This window comes from Etheostoma spectabile, chromosome 4, assembly GCF_008692095.1.
Source record: "Etheostoma spectabile isolate EspeVRDwgs_2016 chromosome 4, UIUC_Espe_1.0, whole genome shotgun sequence".
NCBI lineage: Eukaryota > Metazoa > Chordata > Actinopteri > Perciformes > Percidae > Etheostoma > Etheostoma spectabile.
In genome coordinates, this window is record NC_045736.1 from 30,727,395 (window position 1) to 30,750,480 (window position 23,086).

Here is a 23,086-nt window from a genome sequence, read left to right on the forward strand (position 1 = left end):
AGTCATAGACTTGAGTCAAGTACATGCAATCTGTTTGAGTCCACCGGCCAGGGAGCTGAAAGGAACTAATGACTCATGCTCAACTGATAGATCTGTTCTGTGAGCTTGGTGAGTGTTTAAGGGGGGGATTTAACCCCTCACTATCGCATAGTGCCTGACCAAGATGGAGGACAACAGGGAGTGTGTCGTGGCAGGTTAATTCACTCGGGGAAGGAGCGTGTCTACCAGCCCTGTTACCGACATACTGGAGCATATGCTGCTTGCACGAGCGAGAGATCCTCCGTGCAGATGGTCTTCGTTGGAAACACATCGACTCCTACTCAGCCGTGTAACCTCCTGTTGGCATTGGCTGAGGGGCTGTAAAGCCACACATAAGTAGGGGGCTGAAATTAGCAAAGGCATCAATTCAGAGGATCACCAGAAAAAAAAGGCTCACATGGAGGTCTAGGCTTTGTTGTACCTCATTCTCGCCATGCTATTCTATGCAAAGTAGTGGTTCCATAGACATATCAGTAACAAAGTATAACGTAGCTATTATTTGCACCAACAATTATAAAGGTATGTTGTATTTTTTCCACTTTACTGTTAAATTCAGAATCTGACAATTTCTTTCTAATGTGGGCTTGGCAATATAAAAAAAGCAACAGAGTATTATAAATAATCATTGAACATGTTGATGAGGAAAATAAATCATTTTCAAATAATATGAATTTATTTTTTTTGTTTCCTTGGAAAGTTTTCAACATAAAAAAAAGTATTGCCCAACTCTATTCCTTAACCTCCTGCTTTTAAAAAAGGAGTATCATGCCAACTCTGAGATGAATTATAAACTTTGTTTCTTTTTGGTAAACAGCTGAATAGGAGGGAGGAATACACAAGGGAACAGGGAGATGGAAGATAACTCCCTTGGTGTGGGTGCTATTTTCTATTTGAAAGGTGATCCCAACATGCAAGCCTTGCTGCATGTTGAAAGGAAAAAAAAGTTACTTCCTTTACTGCAGCTCCTCCTGAGTGATAGCAATTTGGCTGACGACAGAAAAGTATGTCAAAGAAATCATAAACTAATCTCGGATGTAATGCTTTTCATTTCAAATGATGACTTTAAAACCAGTTTTGCATGTACAAAGACAAATCCTCTTTGTATTCAAAAAAGAAAAACATAAATATTCAAACAGGGATCATCTACTGCAACGTAGCTCTTGCTGTTGAGCTTGTATGAATGATCTCTCGCTGACTATTCATCCACTTCACAAGGCTTTTGGGCTGAATCAAACCGCCACCATAAGAAGTCTGCCAAAGGCCCGTCTCTCATTTGAAACTGATTATAGTGCCAAAAAAAGAAGGAAAAAAACTGTTATCTCTAAATGAGAGCTCAAATCACTGAGGTTAAAACACTGTCTAGCCAGAGTAAGTAAGAGTTTTAATTGTGACTGGGTGATTATAGTTCAAAGCAAAACGTCTTGTAGTGGTAATCATCATTTGCTTTTCCCACCTACTGTGCATGTCTGTAAAACGATTTATCTGACATTTTAGAGAAAGTGTTTAAAGAGCAACTACAACTATGAATTTCCCACTACATGTACTGTTGTAGTGCTGTGGCTATCTTGTGTAGATTTACTTTACTATTCTGTCTTCTTACACAAACAAATGGACATTACACATCCCAAAGCAATGCATTTCAGGTATACCCCCACTTGTTACAAATCTAGTATGACTTGCACACAGCCAATCCCCCAATGGACCTCCATGACGGCGCCAGCCACAGTTGCTGGGAAAATACGGGATGCAGCTGCAAAGCTTCGATATAATGAATGTCTGTTCACTAAACCCAACCACACTTTGCTTCTGACACAACCTTGCACCTTCTCCAGAGTACATCCCAGAGGAGCAATTCACTGTGTCAATGATGCTGAATAGCCCCACCCAGTCAACCAGCCGGGTTTCTACAGCTCCCCCAGTCTCTGCTACCCTCACACTCCTACACCCAAAACAAGTCTGAGGTAGCTACATTGCTAGAAAAAGCTGTTGGGTTAAATGCACAAAGAGTGCTTTTTCTCCAATTTCTGTTGAGTTACCAGTGAGCTAGTCTTTAAAGTCTTTGCCAGACCTTCCTCCACAGCGCTGCGGACAAAGGTCTGGCTAGCTCACACAGCATCCTCGGATGCAAGAAAAATGTGCTCTTGTTTATTGGCATTTCTTTAAACCAATCCCAATCGTCATGGGCGGGGCTAAGCACGGGACACGTGTACATTCAAAAGAAGTTTTAGTCGTGCAACATAAACTCTGATTGGACAGATAGTCTAGCTAGCTGTCTGGATTCACCCTGCAGAGATCTGGGACCTGGAACCATAGTCCTCAGATTGGACAGATGTCTAGCTAGCTGTCTGGATTTACCCTGCAGAGATCTGAGGACCAGGTAACCATAGTCCTCAATTGGCCAGATAGTCTAGCTAGCTGTCTGGATTTACCCTGCAGAAATCTGAGGACCAGGTAACCATAGTCCTCAGATTGGACAGATAGTCTAGCTAGCTGTCTGGATTACCCTGCAGAGATCTGAGGACCAGTAACCATAGTCCTCAGATTGGACAGATAGTCTAGCTAGCTGTCTGGATTTACCCTGCAGAGATCTGAGGACCGGTAACCGTAGTCCTCAGATTGGACGATAGTCTAGCTATCGGTCTGGATTTACCCTGCAGAGATCTGAGGACCAGGTAACCATAGTCCTCATTAATCCACCGGATGTTAGAAAGCCAACAAAAAGAAAGCGGAAGGTAACGGACATCCGGACAAAAAAAGTGAAATCCGGTCAAAAATCCGGCGGCAACCGAGGAATCCCATAGGGTGGAAGGTCGTGGATATATATAGTGTGTGTGCAGTGCATAAAAACCTTCCCACCAAGCATGTTTTTAGTTGGAACTGGGAGTCGGACAGCGATCTGGGCTGTGGCTGCAGTGGGAGGGACAAAGATAGAGCTGGGGAGGAAGGTGAGGACTAAGCCGGGACTAAAGCCAGGCAGGGAGGAATGTTACTAAGGGAGGGATGTGGTTAGGACAGCCCTGAGGCCGACTGAGGCTGGGAAAACAGCAAAAAAAAAGTTATTTATCCATGTACTTGGCAGTTTTTAGTGAAAACACATGAAGACATGACCCAATGTGACAGAGATAATTACTTTTTCAATGTAGTTTCCAATGCAGTTTCACCAAAATGCAAGAAAAAGGATCTGTCCATTTCTTTTGCCAAGATAATACCGTTAGATTTCAGAATCTATAAACAAGGCTTCGTTGGAAGCTAATTAAATTATGTCATGGTTGATTTTTTTAAGAGGAACATTCAAGTTTTAAGATAAAGTTGATTTGGACATGTTTGCCTGGAAAGAAAGCTGCTTGAAGGAAGATGAAAAGCAACAAAGAAGTTTGGAGGGGGAAAAGCCAAACAAAGACGGACTGTTGCAGCCTATACCGAGAGCTCCATAAATACTCCACATCTGCTGCAAAATACTCGAGCATGACATTATTAATCAAGCAATGTTATTCAAAAACCCCACTGTCTTGGCCAATAGCTTGTCTTGAATAAGAGATGTTTTATCAGATTCAATTCAGTGATGAAGAGCTTCTCCACGCGCTAAGTCAGATAGAACAATGGTTTCAAACAGCCCATTAAACACTTCAATTAGACCTGCTGGTTCTCACCTCCTCCTCACTCCCTGTGAAACGGACTCAACTCTTCCTCCTCAGCTGTACACAGCGTCTGACACACGCTCAAGTGAGAAAAAAACGACAACACCATTCAGTGCGCACATCTGGTACTGCCTGCCTGACGCCGTCACAAAAAAAAAAAAAAAAAAAAAAAAAAAAAAAAGACTTAGCACATATGTTTCTTTATGGCCACAGGCACAATCATGTCTCTCTTGACAACCTAGCAACAGGCCCCTTAAATCATTTGGCACCAGTAAAGTCCTAATCCCAGAGACAGAGTGACAGGTAATGTATTTCTACAAAGTGGTGCGTTTCTATCCGGGCTCTCGGGTTGATAATGGTTCACATTAGCATGGGGATGACAGGTGGTGGATGGACCGAGTAAGAGAAGCAGTTGAAGCTGTTTTCATTGGACAGGCTTGGCAGGACAAAAGGAGGTAAAGATGGCAGAAAATGTGGCGTTTTGAAATGGGGCATGTGAGGTTATGAGACTGAGCTGTTTAGAAGTGCCCTCAAGCTACCTAACATGAGTGTAAGTGACAATGAGTAAGAGTTTAGCACACTTCTTTTGTCACATGAAGGATTAGGTTGTGTGAATTGGTGGTCCCACCCTTTTGCAACCATTTAAAAAGGCAAAAACTTTGAGAACTAGCGTTTCCTTTTGGCTTGTTGGTGCTGTATTAATCACTTTCTAAAATGTTTGATGTGATTCCCTTCTTTCTTAGATGGCCATTTGTTAATGAATGATGACAAAGACTACTCCTCAGAAGTAGTGGGGCAGTAAATGCATCAGTGCACATGGAATAGCATCTGTTTGCATATGTCAAGCCAGTATGGGGGTTCTATTGTGGTCGGAGCGCTGTACACAGTAAATCCATGCCAAACTGTCTTCCTCGTTGTTACTCTGGGTGTCATTTTAAGCTGAAATCCATGTTTTTTAAAGTCATGAATCATTTAACCCTCTGAATAATGGTTGGAGTTCAGCAAAACATTACAAACAGCAAATTCCCTGTGGCTGGAGAGGATGCGTTGCAAACGATCCCAGTGTGGCTTTGGTGGAGTTCTGAACCTTCAGCTTACTACCTCCAGAAATCATGTTAAAGGGGGGGCACGTCATGAAAAATTCACTTTTTCAGTGCTTGTGCACATACCTCTGTACATTTGGGTTTCTGATAGGCAGGCATGCATATTTTCACCCATGGCCTGAGAATAGCAATTGCAAAGGTGCATCATATTTTTCTTGCAATAAGGGGAGACTGAGCTTTTTTTGGTGTGTGGCGTGGGACTTACAGAGACAGGCGATAAAATGGAGCATTGTAGACAGAGGGTTAGGGTTAGAGGGTAGGATATAGGTACACTACAATTAGACGAACAGTATGAGAAAAAAATAATGTCTTTCTGAAAATTAAAGCATGTAAACATGTTCTAGTAGAAATCAAAAGTAAAAGCATGAACCTGAAAATGAGAAATTTTCAGCAATTTCAATAAAATTTCCAGAAAGAAGTTTAAGAAGTTTCCAGGTGCCAAAATGACTAGTCAACAAAAGGAAACTTAATGCCCCTCAAATCACCTGCCTAAGGGTGTAACATGACTAAGAATGAAAAGGAATATCAGTATGATGACACAACATTAGCTGAAAGGCCATTTTTGCCCCGACCTTGTGTTCACACCTCCTCATGACTAATCCAGCTTCAGGGCCTCTGGTTTCCATGTTAACTCCAAAAAAGCCTGACGGCCCAACGCTGCGGGTGTTTGGTTTGAAATATTGTACATGTACGTGTGTGTGTGTGTGTATGTTGGAGAGACATAAAATGAGCATGCTAGTATCTGTGAAATAGAGATTAGTACACGTTGAATGCCAAAAATCTGTGTGTGTGGAGGAAAAGCACTAAACACTATTATGGGTCTCAATTCCTATTTCTAAAAAATAGGACATATTACTGCAGGCACTAAGATCAAAGGAAAATCTTTTTTTTGTGCATAATGTGCTGTTTTTACCGGTTCTCATGGTGGGAAGAAAAGTTAAGTCACAAATTAAAATGACCCAAAGACTTTTACTTTTGATCATTGAGGCAAATAGTCTAAGTCAAAAACAACAATTGCCTTTCTCTTTGTGTTAAAGCTGTGTAAAACTCACTGTGCCGTACGGACATCTGGAGCAAGGATTTAAATGTTCTCTCTCCATGTATTTCTCTGTGCTGGCAGCATGAAAAGGTTGTGCCACCGTGCAGGGACATGTGTGCTTGCTAGCATGTGTAGGTCATGGAGCAAAATCTGTTTATGAGTGTGCGTGTGTGTGTGTGTGGCAGTGTAAGAGGCTGTGTCAGTGCCAGGGTGCGAGAACCGAGGTCCAGCTCTACCTATTCCATCTCTCAGCACCATGGCAGGCCCAGAGAGCGGGGTAACCCCCAGATACACACCCTTGCCAGGGCGTCACACACACGCGGACAGACGGCTAACCCGAAACATGCGTTTTCAATCATTCCAACGGGCAGGCTTCCTAACAGCAGCCCCATCAACTCGTACAAGCACCACATGCATGTAGTGTTCCTGCCTGACCACTACAAAGTGTCAAACCATTTCTAAAGGAAAGCAGATTGGGAAGTGCTCAGAAGAGGTGTAATCAGGGGGGGGGGGGGACAGCACTGAGCGCAGCATGGGAGTAACTGTACCCAGAAATGGGTTTCCTTCCCTGCTGAGGCCACCCATGCCACAAATGTATTTGTTCCCTACTGTAAGGCACTTTGGATCAAGGCATCCCCAAAATGGCATATGTTTGCAATATACTTTAATGTACTAAAGTTGTTTTTGCACATGTAATGGCTTAAAAGGTTTTGCTCAGTTAAAAAGCTATAATGTTATAGTAGTAGCAACACTAAAATAGATTTCCATACAGATAAAGCGAAAAATAGAAAGCAGTTGCAAAACATTAGTTCCTTAAGCAATATAGTAAGTAAGTAAGTAAGTAAGTAAGTAGTAAGTAGTAAGATTTATTTATATAGCACCTTTCACAGATAAAAATCACAAAGTGCTTCACAGTAAAATGAGTACAATATAATGCAATAGACACTTAAAAACAAATGGAAAACATAAAAACAAAACCATAAAAAAATATATAAAATATATAAAGCTGAACCAATTATTGGTCAATTACTAGTCAATGGATTAATACATATCTTTGAGGTTTGGAGTCACCTCAGACTTAATTAATAGTTGTTGTTTGTAGGGTGCACCAAATCCAGATTTTTGGGGTTTGGCCAAATCCAAATCCACTGGCAGTGCACGATTCAGAAAATTTCAAGATTCTATATTGATTTTTAGGCTGAATTAAAAAAAAAAAAATTCACAGTATGTAAATGTACTTACTTTTTCTATGTAATAGTATGCATGTCATTACAAAAAAAAAAATCGAATCGATTTTTGGAATTCTACAAATCACTATTGAATCTATAGAGCTTGAATCGAGATAAGAATGGGAATCAATTTTTTTGCACACCCCTTGAACCCAACGAAACCAAAACCAAATACCGAATCCTACTCCCATCCTCAGTCTATTAACACAGCAAACACATTAATGAAGTAAACAACGTCCACAGCAGTGTATTTTTCCTTTTATTTTAACTGTAAAAAAAAAAGAATAGGCAACATTATGCCAGGAAGGCAAGTGGGAAAAACTATTTTGTTTACCCTATCTCAAGATCCAATCAATATCCAAAATATTAGTATTTTAGATTAGATAATCCCGTAAAGTAGACTAAAGTAATGGCCGTCTGGTTAACATACATTTTTTGCTGTGACTGTCCTTCCTTTGGCGTTCCTGAAGTTGCTGCATTTTGGCTGCTGCCTGTAGATTCCTTCATGCACAGCTCGTATTCTTTCGGATGTTTCATACATAAATGTTGTAACAGCGGCGATGTTGTGTATTGTTTAGGGTCCTCGAGACGAGACAAATCGGCATTGGAAATTGAACATGCAGCTCAACTTGAATCGGCTTCTTTTGACTGAAAGTACTGCCAAACATCACGTTTTCTGCTCACGAGTTCCATTTTAAGTCAAAAGAAATGACGGATTGCTTGCATGGATAGTAGGTGTTTGAAATACGAGACAATATGTGCTGCCTTTATTGACGTATGTGCCTGCTTGTATTATCAGCTGAAATACCTATTTTGACTGTATGAATTATAATATTCTAAATGTTTAATCCTATCATATGACATGTGTTGGATTTAATGGCCTCAGCTGGATCTCTGTATGGATTTCACAGGCACAACAGGTCTCCTGAGATTCACTATGGATTTTACAGCCCCCCCCAACTGATCCATTGTGATTTCTCCCCGAAAAAGGCCCTGCCAGAAGTCAGGCATGGAAAACAGTCATCATTTTGCCATCTAACTGGCTCCTGTTCTGTAAGCCATGTTACCTCATGGCTGTATTGTGATTCCAGACAGTGTTTTATTGACCCCGGAGGACGTGTATCGGCCTTTCTTTGGCAGCTCTAGAGTCGTGGGCATGTGTTTTAGAGATTGTGTTTCCTGCTTGAAGTCTTTAACAGGTTTGAAATTAGAATAAAATAACAAGGTCCAATGTTGGTTGGAGCAAGAGGGGGGCAAGATGATATTGCATTAACAGGAGCTCTTACAAGGGAGTGTGGCAGATGCTGCTGATTGCTCCCCACACTATATCCACTTTCAGACAAGTGATTATGTAAATTTAGGTAAGCTTTCTTTGCCCAAACGTTGCATTTATCACCAGCTTTGCTGAATATGAAACGGCTACAATGAAGTGCCAATTGATGGGGCTCTATAAACACAATCATCCGGGTGTAATCTTTGCTGAGTCGAGGTTATTGATGTTGGAGCGGTAAGCCAAGGTAGACTGATTGCTGTGATATGAGGTCAGAGAAAAAATAAAAAACACTATATTTCATCACTCCAAATTATCCCCCCCGTTTGAAATAAAATAAGCCGTCACTGTAAAACCACAGTAAGGTTCACTGTGTTTGCTCCATCTGATGTGAAATCTATGGCATGCTCAGCATTGCTGCAACTCCGTTGGTCACTTTAGGGTCAGACATATCCAAACTAATAATCTGATATTGGATTTGTCAGACAACAACAACAACTGAGCCATTCTTTTTGGGGGGGGCTTTTCCCTTAATTACAGTGACAGGGGATGGACAAGAAAGGGGGAGAGAGATGGGAAGATGACACACAGCAAAGGGCAGCAGGTCAGATTGGAACCCGGGCAGCTGCAGGACCCAGCCCACATGGGGCGAACGCAGTCTGAACTGCTGTCTGATCTGCTACTGCAGAATTGCAGTTGCTAGCTAACTGACATTTTTTATTTATTCATTTATTTTATGTTTCCTTAAAGCTGAGAACAGCTATTGGCCATGCACTGTAAATGATCAATTCACTCAGTAGTTTTTTAGGACAGCATTAATCTTAAGGTCATCCAGCAAACATCAGCTTCAGGAATCAAATGTAAAGCTATTAGTAATAAAAAAAAAGTCCTGCAAGTACTACAGAGATGTCCTAAAATATTACACAACTGACAGTTGAAGGATGGTTTTATTTGCATATCTCAGGCCGTGCATTCCACTGATTAAGATGCCACTGTACTCACTACGTAACTGCTAAGATCTCTGAACTCATTTTCATGAGTACAATATTATCATAACCAACAGAAGGAATAAGTAGTAGTAAAGTTGTGAGCAGCATCCTATATTGTTAACTTAAATATTAATATGATATATATTTCACTTCTTATATCAATGCATATACTTTTAAAACTTATAAATATATATATATATATATATATTGTATGTGCAATAGCATTAGTTTTAGTTGTAATTCTGAGTTGGATTTCTCTTGATTGTTTTCAATTTTTTTTTCTATTTATTTTTTTTACATTTAGCTTTGCATATGTATGTCCTTGTGAATTTCCGTGGATCAAACAGAGCCATAATATTATTCAGTTATTCAAAAATAGCTTAAAGAAATTGTTACTTGACCAATACAGAAAAGAATAGATTGAAACATAGGAATGGAATTGTAATGTAAAAAGTATTGTTGTAAATTATTGTTATATGTATATATTTTCTGTGGTTTTTAGTACATACTGATTTTTTTTGTTTCATTTTGTGGTTTTACTTTTTTCTTTTGTAACTATGTTGATTGTTTGAGATTAATAATAAAAGGAATAATAACATGTTGTAATGTCCTCAGGTTCTAATAAATAGTTTTGAAAATTACGATTTTTGTAATTAATTTAAAATCAAATCTAAATTCACAATCCTTGATTCAACATTTTAAAGAAGAGAATAGTCTGGCCACGTGTTCACAGACCCACCACTTAAATGAATCATCCGTTAAAAATAAACTAAAAAACCTTCCCTTTTGTGCTGATGACTGCATGAATATCTAACTCCTTAGATCAGCTAACATTTCTCAATACACTGTTCAGGTCAGGGTCAGACACACATGGAAAGAATCCCATAAAGAAACACTGTCTGCTACGGTAAGGAGTATCGTTGTAGTGTCTAAAGCAGTTCCCAGTAGATCTTTACTCTAAAGTTGAAATAAAAATAACACCCTTGCTATTGACAATTACTTATCGTGGCCAAGCCGTCATTGGTAACTGGACTACAGGCGAAGTATGTTCACTTGCTGTTATCTTTGAGATTCCTCCCCTCTGACCCCTCCATCCTCTTTATTAGACATATTTCTGATGAACTGGTTGATATCTTACAGAAATGGTGGTTTTCTGCTTTGCACCCACCCATGTTAAACTAATTCACTTCTTGCACCTACATACAGTAAGTTATAGGGTCTCCCATTGGCCGGTTTACAAGCTTCTGCATCTGATGTGATTTCTAAATGAAACTATAAAAACACATGATGAGCACTAGCTCTTTAAAACCAGACGAGTCACAGCCAAAGGCCAAATCAGTTAATTGCCTTGTGTTAATTCCCTATTCTCTGAGCTAATGCAATTATGTGTGAATAGAAACCAATATCACACTTTAGGACACAAAAAGTACTTCTCCCCCCTTCCGCCCCTCCCTGTGCTTTTTAAAATGTCATACCCTGCTTAATCAATTGAATTTATTCATAAAGCATCTTAAATGGGAGACAGCAAGTGTACCTTTCAGCTTCAGTTATCATGCCTGACATAGTTCTAACATCTTTGTTTCCCCCAAAAAAATGAACATTTTATTCCACAGGATAAAGAGTAGTGCACGTTCAGGGCATAAAATATGAAAGGAAGGAATAGTTGGTTTGATGATGATGCAGTCCTAGAACGCATTTAAAGCCAACATAAGGATTATGGTAAACTCTTATACAAAAGCATGAAAAGATAATCTGAATAGGGAAGCTTGATGTATCTCTGATTTGGCTGCAGGAACTGCTTGCGCCATCAACACGAGACATCAGTCATCAGTCACAGGAGAGTCTGCCTGCCCAGAACACTAATCAGACAAAACACGTCTGCTTGCTGGCAGCACCTCAGCTGGGCTGTTCTCGCTGTCCGAGTGAGACCGATAGATGTGTTACGGTGTGACAGCGGGGGAGACTGGGCTTCTTTCTTTCTTTTTCTTTTGCCTGATGTGCCTGCATGTTGGCTGAGCTGAAACACAGCAAGCCAGCCAGAGCCAGAGGGGGGAAAAGAGGAAAGACAACAAATGTGTTGGTGGCTCTTTGTAGCGAGAGATGATGCACACCGTGCTGAGCACATAACTACCGGCAAAAAAACAGAAATCGGCCAGTGCTGAAGCAGACTAAGAAGCTGTCGTTTCTAACTGACGAGAGGGAGGGGGAGGGGGTCCCGCTGTTGATATGGGCCATGGTGGACAGACGGTGTGGCTCAGAGAGAAAGAATGAAAGAAGGGGGGGGGGGGCAGAGATGGACAAAAAAACAAAAGGCAGATGTCACGTGTGTCCAGAGTCGCTGATATGTGACGTGCAGCGCGGTGCACAGGCACTAGTTCAGGTAGAAAAGGCTTCCCTTTGTGATGCAGATGACAACGCAATCAGCCCTGCTTTGTCTCGGCCAATGGGCTCTGCTCCCGGGGACATTGAGAGCCAGACACTAATCCGGTGGGTTTGTGTTCTGTGGGCACGCACATAAAGGCAGTGTCACAGTACCTGGGGTGCGTGTGGATGGGGGGTCTCTGAAACGAGGTCTGACCTCTCTCAGGGTACACTCTCCTTCCTCCTCCTCCTCCGGCTGCCGTCTCTCTCTCTCCCCGCGTCCTCCTAGCTCAGTAGCTGCCATTATTGGGATGGCTATTCTAAAGTGTAGTCACCCTACAGTGATATACAAATGACCCAGCGTTCACATGAAGGATGTGGCAGGGACATTGATCAGTTCATCTCCGATCAGTTATTGTTTCCAGACTTCATGAACAACAATTTTACTGCCAGGATAAAAAAGGAAACAATGTGACAAAGACATAAAACACACTGATTCCACATAATGGGTAAGACTTCTGTCCAATTAGGGAGACTGCACAAAGAATTCAGATGGCAAATTAGGCCTGAATATTGCGGTGCCATTTTGATGGCTTACACGTTTCCTGTTATGAATAATATCTGAAAATACAATTCACAGGCCCCTAATGATTTCCAGTCCCTATGGGTTAGGATGAATCAGGCTCTACCTAAAACATATGACTGACCAAAAGACTGCATATTGCCAATTAACACGCTAATTAAGATAGCAGAATATAAGAACATCCTTGATCTCGATTCCTTGGTGAAATATCAGCGAGGTTACATGGAGGTAAAGCAAGTTTTTTTCCCTTCTAGTCAGCAAGAAAACGTGTTATGCTAACTTTATTTAGTAGGCCTACTGAACTCCAATTCAATTGTAGAGTTGCGTTAATTTATAACATCTGTCTTCAAACTTGATTATAGAAATCCATGAAATGTGCTTTCTGTTATCCTGTGAAAAAGAAACAAACAACCTCCAAGTTATCTTTGCTGTTCTAAACTGTTAGAATTAGGTGTGCTATTTATATATATATATATATATATATATATATATATATATACATATATATATATACCACTGTTATAATAGTCTTAGTCATAGTCTTTGGCTTTTTTTTCCAGCTACAGACTGAAACAATTATAGCCCTCCAATCAAACGGCACACCTATCCTTGAAGCACTGCAAGAAAAACAAATCTCAACACCCCTAATTCACCTGATCCTCACTAAATAATACATGTCTACACAATTCAGCTTTTCACCATTCATTGCACACAGTACCACCAGTGTTTTACTTACTACTCAGCAGCATGATTTCAAATCAACATGCAATATATAGGCATACAAGAAAAACAACAGAGAGCGGGTTGTGCATGACAAAGAGTCGAACATCAATATGCATGCACTGCATTTGGATCCGCAAATATAAATATTATATACTCACGTGTATGTAAATTATATATATATATACACACACACACACATTATACGCATTCATATATACATATGTACATACATAGATTCATACATACATTCTGTACACACATACATACACACACATATATATTGGATTTGTTTCTAAATTTAAAAAACACATGGTTAACCCTCGTGTTGTCCTCTGTCTGTTTTGCCTCTTCTTAAAGCATGAAAAGTAATATAATGTATAAAATTATTGCCCAATTCTGTGTTACATCTTCTTAGCCAGCATCATTCCAAATAATGACCACTAGTTTAACATTTATTTACGGAATTCATAGTCAATAAAACCCATTCATATTAAATTATACCTAATTTACGATAAAAAAAAAACAACAGAAATAAGATCATAAAAGCCTGTTTTGTGTATGGAACCAACCATGGAGTTATTTTATATTAACACATATTTTTGACAATTTTGCGAACGGGTCAAATTTGACCCAAGGACAACATGAGGGTTAAAGTATTTACAAGTATTAAGAGAAAGACTTTAATTTATTTTAGCTTATACATGGATGGGGAAGGAAAGTGTTTCAAAGTCAATGAGTGTATTTCTTTGGGACTAGCAATTAACTTAAAAAGTAAATGTCACCTTTTACATCAAACTCTAAGACTTAACATTTAACCCACACATGCTTTTGTTGGAAATGACCAACCTAATAGAAAGTGAGAGCTTTTTATCTTTGTGTGTTTAAGATTTAATAAGCCTTTAGAGGAAGATACCCTGTCAGAGAAACATGTATGCACTTGTGACAGATTTCCTCATTCCCCATAATAATGTCTGTGCTTAAGACAATATGATTCACAGCTCTTCTTAAGACTATTTCTTTTTTGATAAACAAATAAATTGTGCACTCAAGCAAGTGTCTCAGAACGGTGAGTCCACTTCATTCCAGGCCCTGTGCTTTTATCTATGAAGAGTACTATCCAGTTGTTATTAAAAATATCCATTCAAAATTAACACATTGTAACACATACTGTATTAGAGCTGCACAGATTAATTAATTAATAAATTAGTTGTCAACTTCTAAATTAATTGCCAACTATTTTGATAATTGAGTAGTCGGTTTGAGTAAAAAATGTTAAGACAAAAGTGAAAACTATTTGATTCTAGCTTGTTAATGTGAATATGTTCTAGTCTCTTCTCTCCTCTGTGACAATTAACTGAATATCTTTGAGTTGTGGACAAAACAAGACATTTGAGGACGTCGTACTGGACGTTTGGGAAACACTGCTCCACATTTCTCACAATTTCCTGACATTTTATAGACCAAACGACTAATCGATTAATCGAGAATATAATCAACAGCTGTTAGTTGCAGCCCTATACTATATACAAAGAAATACACAATACGTCATGACAAAATCATTACTATCGATTATAGAGATTGTACCTTCAATTGAGTCTATTTAAAGGCTAAAAACACCTAGAGAGTCTAAAGCACTTTGTATGAATGAAACAAATGGGCCCACTGTTTTCTGTTGATTTCATGCACTGATAAGACGGATTTAAAGCACCTGTTGCACCACTCTGACAATATTTTCATTCGCTGATAGCATCAAGTAGCAGCCATATCTAACCAGCTGGTCTCCACAAACTAAACAGGCCTGATTACAGACCAAAGAGACGGAAGATTAAACACCTGTTGTTTCTTTAAAAACTTTTAAGTACCAAAAGTGAAGCAAAAGTCACTCTAAATGCAGAAGATCTCCAGCATATGGAAATTAGTGATACAGGGCATGTGAAAACCTAGAGGGATAAAGTATGTACTGTGTACTGTGGTAATATTAAGTGTTAAGCCACTAGGTACAATCGGAAGGTTCTGATGTTGTCATTCAGTAGGTTATACTGTATTTTTAAGTACTTCCCAGTGTGGTTGTTAAATTCAGAGCTTTGGTAAACTGATCCGTCCACTCATAAGTCTGTAGTGCACTCATGGAAGTGAATGTAAGCAAAGTTGACTCAAATATGAGACGCAAACCAAGCATGTAGATCTGTGGGAATTAAGCTGTAGCACCAGCCAGAACCCAAGTCAAGTTGTCTGAAAGGTGTAAAAATGTGTCAGTGTGTATCGGGACATTGTAACAACAGCCCATATCCAGCTCTTGTATTAACTTACTGTATGTGCGGTTAATTGGACCTTTTTGGTCAGCATGTTGTTATTTAATTGGACCTTTTTGGTCAGCATGTTGTTATTTTCACCTTGCCTTGTGTTAGTGAAGCTTAATGATGTCAAGAATGAAGAGCAGCACACTCTAGAAGTACCAGCATGGCTTGTCAAATCTAAGCCTTTCCAGGGTCATACAAGTTACATCCTGAAGCTATATTAGTGCTACTTTGATATCGTTTTGATTCCACTATTGAATTTATTTTGAAACCTTTATTTTGTCAAACATTCCACGAGCTAAAATGCAACCATTTTAGCATCACCTCCAGAGGGCAAATATGTGTGGATTGGAACCGGGCAGGAGAGAATGAAGAGTTGGCTCATGACAGTCAACCGCAGCCGTCAGACTTAAACAGCTGAAAGCATGGAAACAGTGTTCAACAGTCCATCATGTCTTGAGCCGAGTCCTTCGTTGAATTTGTTGAACGAGCTGGAGCCAGGAGCAACATATGCAACTATTTTGGAGACACTGGAATCCCACATGGAGATTGTAACAAAGCCGGTTTAAAAGGAATTAACTGCACTTTTAAATCAGAAACGTTGTGTATTACAGAATATTCAGACCTCTAAATCCACCAAGGGCTAGGTCTAATACATACAGTGCCCATGATAAAGCAAAGCAGCTCAGTACCAGTGTCAGTACCCTCATGCAATGCAAAAGTTGCTTAAGCAAAGCGGTGACACTTCTTCCTTAATCTCACCCTAAAGGTAGCCATAGATGTCTCGGAAATGTGACACCCCCCCATCAAGTGAAACAACTGGTACCAGCACTAATTGAAATTTTGCATGCAAAGTGACAATGCCTGGGCCCTCGGCAGCATGGATTAAGGCTTGAATAGAGACAGATTCTTTGTGAAAGCCTACTGTGGCGGTTGGCGTGCAGGCCAGCTCCCTGCATCTGCTCATTGGATGGACTGAGAAAACACTGGATTGTATACGGTCGCTCATTTTACCTTTATCTAATCCCATTTTGGAGCCCGCCTCCATCTGTCTTTTGTTACTCTTAGCGCTTCCATCTTACACTCACACATCTATTCCTTACAAAACAATTCCGGTCAAAAACAGCAACTGGATTTCCATATGAAAGCATCTTTACCAAACTTGGCAGGATTTTCAAAACATTAACAATCATACTGTGCCTTGATCTGTCAGACTGGCTTATATTTTGTGAGAAGATGGTACTGAAAGGGATATGCAAAATACAAAAGTAACATATGTGATTTAATGAATTACATTTTTTTTTTTTTTTCAAACTGAGAAATTTGAAACATCAACTTTGCCAGTGTTAGCCAACTTTAAACTGAGTGGGCTCCAGTGCTTAGCAGAGCACCGAAGGAATGCGCCTCATGTTGAAATGCAATCAAATCTGCTAGAGATTTTTTAAAGACTCCATGCTGGGATCTCATTCTACCCCACTTCACCATTCTCTACTGTGCTTTCTGTCCCATTATGCTTCCTTCAAAGAAAATGAGAACAAAAAATGTTGTATCAAAGTCATCTATCATCCTGCTGACCCCAACGACAACTTGCAAACAAGTCTGGAAGAGGTTGTTATTGCATCATAGCAACACAAATCCACCCAGAAAACATTTGCTGTGTTTGCACAGTAAAAACTGTAATACCACAACAGAAGGGAGGGGGGGGGAATAAAAAAAACAAAAAGGCCAAATGATCCGTCTAGTAAATTTCATCTCCTCCCAACAATGCAGGCTACTTCCATTTTATGGCCGGGGATGAATCTGAGAATATCCACTCAACAGAATTAGTTGAGAGCTGTTAGCATGGCTGTCAACCGAGCACTGATGACAATGAATGGGTAAACTAATGAAGGGATAAATCCACAGTACGTTTTCATAGACATGTTGAACATAGCTAGGCTAATTTCCTTGGCAGGACTACGTCTATTAATTTCTGAAAAGAGCATGTCTGTCCCCGTTAACTAAACCAATAAGAACTGACATCAACGGCAGATTACATTAACACTAATCATCAAGTTAGAGTTGTTTCACATTCCACATAGTAAAAGCAATGCCTTTGAACAGTGGCTGAATGCAACTGATGAATGGACAGAGAGTGAACCAGAGAGTGGTTTGAATAGAGATACGATGCTGAGGGGAAAGCTCATATAGGCTAAATTCAAACATTAGCATTTTAAAGCCAATTTACAGTTTTTCAAACTTGACATGGTGTGCAGTGTTGACACTATTTGCAAAATGGATACGTGGGGCAGAGCCCCGTTTGGCCCCAGTTTTAATCCTCTAATCCTCTCCAGTACGGCCCCTGTCTGATTTATTGATTTATTTGTATAACAAGTAGTAGTCTTGTTCCATATGTTTGTTCTAGAGAAATCCGGTATACTGAATCATGATGTGAGAGTTAAGATTGCATTCTTACTCCACTTATATATAATATAATATATATAAATAGTATATAATAAATGCATAGTTAAGGTTTTTACCAGACCTTTCCCCCGTACAGTATAGGCTACTGTATAGTGCTTCGGCAAACAACGAATAACGCGATGCAATTTCCTCGCGATTTTAATTTAGCAGGTAAAGTTTGGCAATAAAAAAAAAAAAAAAAAAAAGAACGACGCGAAGATGTCACTCTCTATTAAACAAAAATGTAGCGTCCTGGCACTAAACGTGTCAAAACAATCCACTCGAGGCTTCCTTTCTGTTGCATGGATGTCGCTTGTTTTTATCGGATTAGAGCTGAAGTGACCTCTTTTTCAACCCTTTATTTCTCATACGTAAGCCATCCTCGCAACGTCATTGGACAGTCGGCTAGGCTGATTCACAGGGTAAAATGGAGGGGGGCTGCACTGGGTTGGCGACGGGACTAGCTCTTATTTTACGAGTCAAAAAAGTGTAACACAACAGGTCCAAAAGGTACTGTATACGAGCGTAACACTAAATATCAACAGCAGCTTCTTAATCGAGCAAGAAGTATCTTCGATATACTGAAATAGCTATTTTAAGGAACTGCGGCGATCTGTATTTGAGGCACAGTCTGCTCTCAGCTTACACAAATACTTCACAGCAGACTTTACATAATGACAAACAGTATCTGTGGCCATCTTTGTGTTTTACTGGGAAATAATAATCAAGGGGAAGTGGAAGACTGTGTAGTGGGAATCTGGTGTTATTAATGGCACGTTTCACATCCTGCGCTTCCCTTACAGCAAAGATAACATGAAAAACAACTGTAAAAATAGCAAGTAAACAATCACGATATCAGAAATAAAAAAAAAGAAAATCAGATAAAATATGATGTATGCACAATGTATGGGGTAAACAGTTACTTACTGTGACTTTTGTGGTGTTTTTTCCTGAATATATTTAACAAAGTATTCAGTGAAAATATTATAAATGTAATTGTTATTTTAAAAAACTAAGATGGGACATTCCAGTTTAACTTGTGCCGTTGTAATATTAACACATCTGATTTGTTTATATACTATAAAAAAATCAGATGTGTTAATATTACAACGGCAGTTATTGCAAATTGCTTGTGAATTGTTCTGAGATGTGTCAGATAAAAATATACATTATCCAAAAATTTTATTATGATCAAATAAAAAAATATAATTTATGGATCGTATGAAATGTATGTTGTACATCCTTCCCTGTGGTTTTATTGTACATGTAGTACAATTTCCTAAAATTATAGGTTTGTTCTGCAACAATATCTAGTGATTAAAACCCTAAATTAAATTGAAAAGCTGAGGCACATTTTGAAGTCATATGACATATATTTTAATGCTTCCAATGGGAAATTAAGCCCAAAGTAAGCATCCACGATGGCTTTGTTAGGTTTTGGATGTTGAAATCATACACAGCAGCAGTCAGTAGAAGTTGACATTTGTCCTTCATGGGCCCGGACAGGTCCTCAGACCTGTGCTATACAAATGTAGGATGTCATTACACATGTAGGCCTACAACTGATTTTACAGTCAACAAGCAGCTAAATGTTTCTCTTCCTGTTGTTGTCTTATCCTGCGGTCCAATTTAGTTGAGTGTCTGCATAGTTACTTAGCTCCACCTGTAATTATGAGGTTTAGTTAAACTGACCGGAGGAAGAAGACATGTTTGTTTTCTGACAGCATCCTAAAAATAATCGGAATAAATGTAGGACTGGGCTTTCCATTCTTCTGTGGTGAATGTCTCCTGTCCTTTCACGGGGGGGGGGGGAGTGCAGCTCCATAAAATCACCTGCAAATTATACTTCCTGTACTTTGAATTATAATGTGCAGGTAGCGCCTCCTAAATTAAAAGAAAAGTAGGCCTAGCTTTCATAATCACATTAAAAGGCAAATGTCAGAATAATGTGACAATAAGCATGGTAAGAATAGTTTGAGCATCACAAACGTACCTTCTGCTGTAAACACATTTAACACATAGCCTATGGAGATTATTGTCACCATTCAACCTGTTTCATTGTCCGTTGAGCCATGCTGCTGCTGCCCTTTGCTGCTTAGCCAAGGGTTAGGGTTATTGCGTAGAAATGACTGCGTAATGACCAGCCAGAACCTCTTCGAAGTTGAACTCTGGGGCTTTTCATTGTGTGAATATGCGCATTTAGTCTTGGTGGACAGGCTGAAAAAAATGTTAAGGAGACGTTTGCCTTTCACGTTTTTTGTATCACCAACTGAGACGAAACCGGTGACACACCTCCGCGGACACACAACATGCGACCGCGAGCTGACAGACATGTAGCCTAGCTAACCTTTTCGTAGCTGCCTTGCTAATTGTATTCCCCAATTAACGCTATTTACGCTAAACAGCACCCCGTGTACGTTCGGGGATGCGCGAGCATGTTTTTGAAGCCCACTATCATCCCTTGACTGCTGTTTTGAGCTGACTCTAAGCAGTGTAAACGCCATGTAATAACACAATGAAGATAAGAGAAAAAAAAGTGGTTAATTCTCTGTTATAATTCTGTAATTAAAACGACCAACGTTCATGCACGCGCTTTGTCTCAAACCCAAAGCCGGGGTTCCCCGGGAAGAAGATGCTGCTTTAACCAATGGGATGAAAACATTAACGTTAGCTTACCTTCAACAGCTATTACGGCCGGTATGGTCCATAATATCCATAGAATATCCATTATTGGTCACTTATATCGCCCAGACATTCAAATAAAATATGTCCCGAAAGCCATTGACAGCACAGGCAGAGAGGGGACAGTCGGTCCTTCACCTCCAATAGAGCGATCCCAGATAGCAGAGAAAACCAACTCAAATCTGAACCAAGTTTGGGCGAAACCAAAAAAACGACAGACAGAGGGGAGCGCGGTGCAACAAAAAAACATGGATACGCATTTCAGCGCTACAGTAATCAAGCTGGTCTTCTATAACATAGGAACGACAAGTATATGTATATTATTGATGATGAAGGGTTTAACATATTTGAATTATCGATGCAGCCGCTCGTCAAGAGGATCACGTAACCCCTTCAAAGCCACTTCGAATGACCCCGCTGTCAATCAACAAGAGGACAGTCCACACTGCCTTACCTAGCGATAATTAAGTGTTTTGGGACCATGTGGGTCATTTCTAAAAGATGGAGCAAGTTCTACCTACTCACAGCCACGCCGCTCGAAATGGAAATACCGGTTCCTCTTTTGTCAGACAAAAGCCTGAACGCGTCTGCTGCGTTCACTAAGGCCCATATGCGCCATTTAGTGACTTTTTGCGCTGTAACAGGTGACGAACACGGAGAGCAATACAAGTAGGTTTACTATTTTCTTTACCGTTTGCACCTCTTAATTTGTATTTTAATTACCTTTTATAAAGTTGTACACTAATCCTCAAGGCCGAATTGTGTTTTATTTTGTTTTAGGGGAAATTGATGTAGGCCTAAAGGCTATTATTATTATTATTATTATTATTATTATTATTATTATTATTATTATTATTACCTCACTATAAGAAAAATGATAGTGTGCAAATATTTCAATTCTGTATTACAATTGTAAACTCTGATGAAATACGATTATTATTAGTTTTCTGTGTGTTGTGACGTTTAATTTTTTAATTGATATCATTTATGTGGTCTACATTGTTAGCCCATTGCTAATAAAAACTAATTTAGACATTAGTTGTTTTGCATGCAAAACATTAATACCATCACTCACACTAGTCACAGTATACGTGTATTTCCATACTAAATAGGTACTTTGTCACAGAATTGAAACTACTTCAACATTGACACTATACTAGGATTTATGCAATAGTAAATCAGAATAATACCGTATACTTATTTGTCAGCTGTGTGTATTTTAACAGACGCTCAGGCACAGTGAATAAAAAACATGAGATTTATAATTTAATATTTGATTGATTTTATGGGGTTTAGAAATGAGCCATATGAGTCATAAGTCAGTTTTAGAGCTTAAAATGAAGTGCCCTGCTTATAAAGAAAATACTATGAGACACAGGCTGCAGACTGAAGGCCATTACTACAAACTATAGTGACTGGTCATAGTTATAGCACTCTTATTTTTGCTGTAAAATAGCACAGACTGATAAAAAAAAATAGTGCAGCCTGGTGTTAGAGTGAAGTCTGAAAAAATAGTAGAAGAAGTCACAATTCATTCTACAATTGAAAACAACAGTCTGCATTGTAGACTTAGACTTCTCTTTATTAATCCTTTTGGGATGACTCCCGCTAGGGCATTGCAATTTCCAGCATCCTTTTTTAGCAAGAAATATAGTAAAAAAGATTATAGAGTATAGAGATATCAGTAATATTAATAATAATAATAATAACAATAAGAAGAGCATTTGGCTGGAAAAGGACGTTAACCATAAATTATCAGTCAAAAGTGTCAGTACAAGTCCAGGTGTTTATGTATGTATGTATGTATGTATGTATGTATCTGTATTGTCCTATGTATGTATGTATTATGTATTTATTTATGTATGTATGTATGTATGTATGTATGTATCTGTATTGTCCTATGTATGTATGTATGTATGTATGTATGTATGTATGTATCTGTATTGTCCTATGTATGTATGTATGTATGTATGTATCTGTATTGTCCTATGTATGTATGTATGTATGTATGTATCTGTATTGTCCTATGTATGTATGTATGTATGTATGTATGTATCTGTATTGTCCTATGTATGTATGTATGTATGTATGTATGTATGTATTGTTGTATAGTATTGAGTTTGCAACCACTCACTTCAAAACAGCCATTGAGAGATTTGCAAGAATTATTAGGTCAAAGGAATGACTTAAAAAAAAATTAAACTGCATACTTTTACTTAAGTGGACCATTACATCTATCATATCTATTCATAACATGAACATGATTTGAAATCTGACAGTGAATGCGTAATCAGTGGAATCCTAATAAGTGACTGCTGCATTGATTCTAATGCTGACATTTGCATGATATACATGCATGATGGATTTAATTTCAATTGCATCAGTCGAGCCGGAGGTGCTTTAGAAATATACTGTACATATGCAGTTTTTGGGATTTATTTACATTTTTGCAAACTCAAACCAGCTAACCATAAGGCACCACCATGCACCCCAAAGAAGGACTCATGGGATTGAACATGTTGTCCATTAGGTAGACCTGAACACTAGTTATTTTCCTTTTACAGAGCCAAGAATCAAACCTGAAGGGAAATGTAACGTCCTCCAGAATGCAAAAACGTCCCTTCGTGTTTATGAATCATCGTGAAACCATAATCAGCTGATGTGATGCTGGCACAAAGCTCTTTAAGACGT

General features: G+C 39.0%; 1 protein-coding gene across 5 annotated transcripts in view; it reads right to left on the reverse strand.

The window, feature by feature from the left end:
• ephb2b (eph receptor B2b) overlaps positions 1-20,570 on the reverse strand; it is a 131,295-nt gene extending 110,725 nt beyond the window's left edge. For all 5 annotated transcript variants that reach the window (XM_032513529.1, XM_032513527.1, XM_032513528.1 and 2 more), the window contains exon 1: positions 20,390-20,570. In XM_032513529.1, the coding sequence (XP_032369420.1) occupies positions 20,390-20,441 (52 nt within the window). In that variant the 5' untranslated portion in view covers positions 20,442-20,570. The remainder of the gene's footprint in view (positions 1-20,389) is intronic.
• Between the last annotated feature and the right edge of the window lie 2,516 nt (positions 20,571-23,086).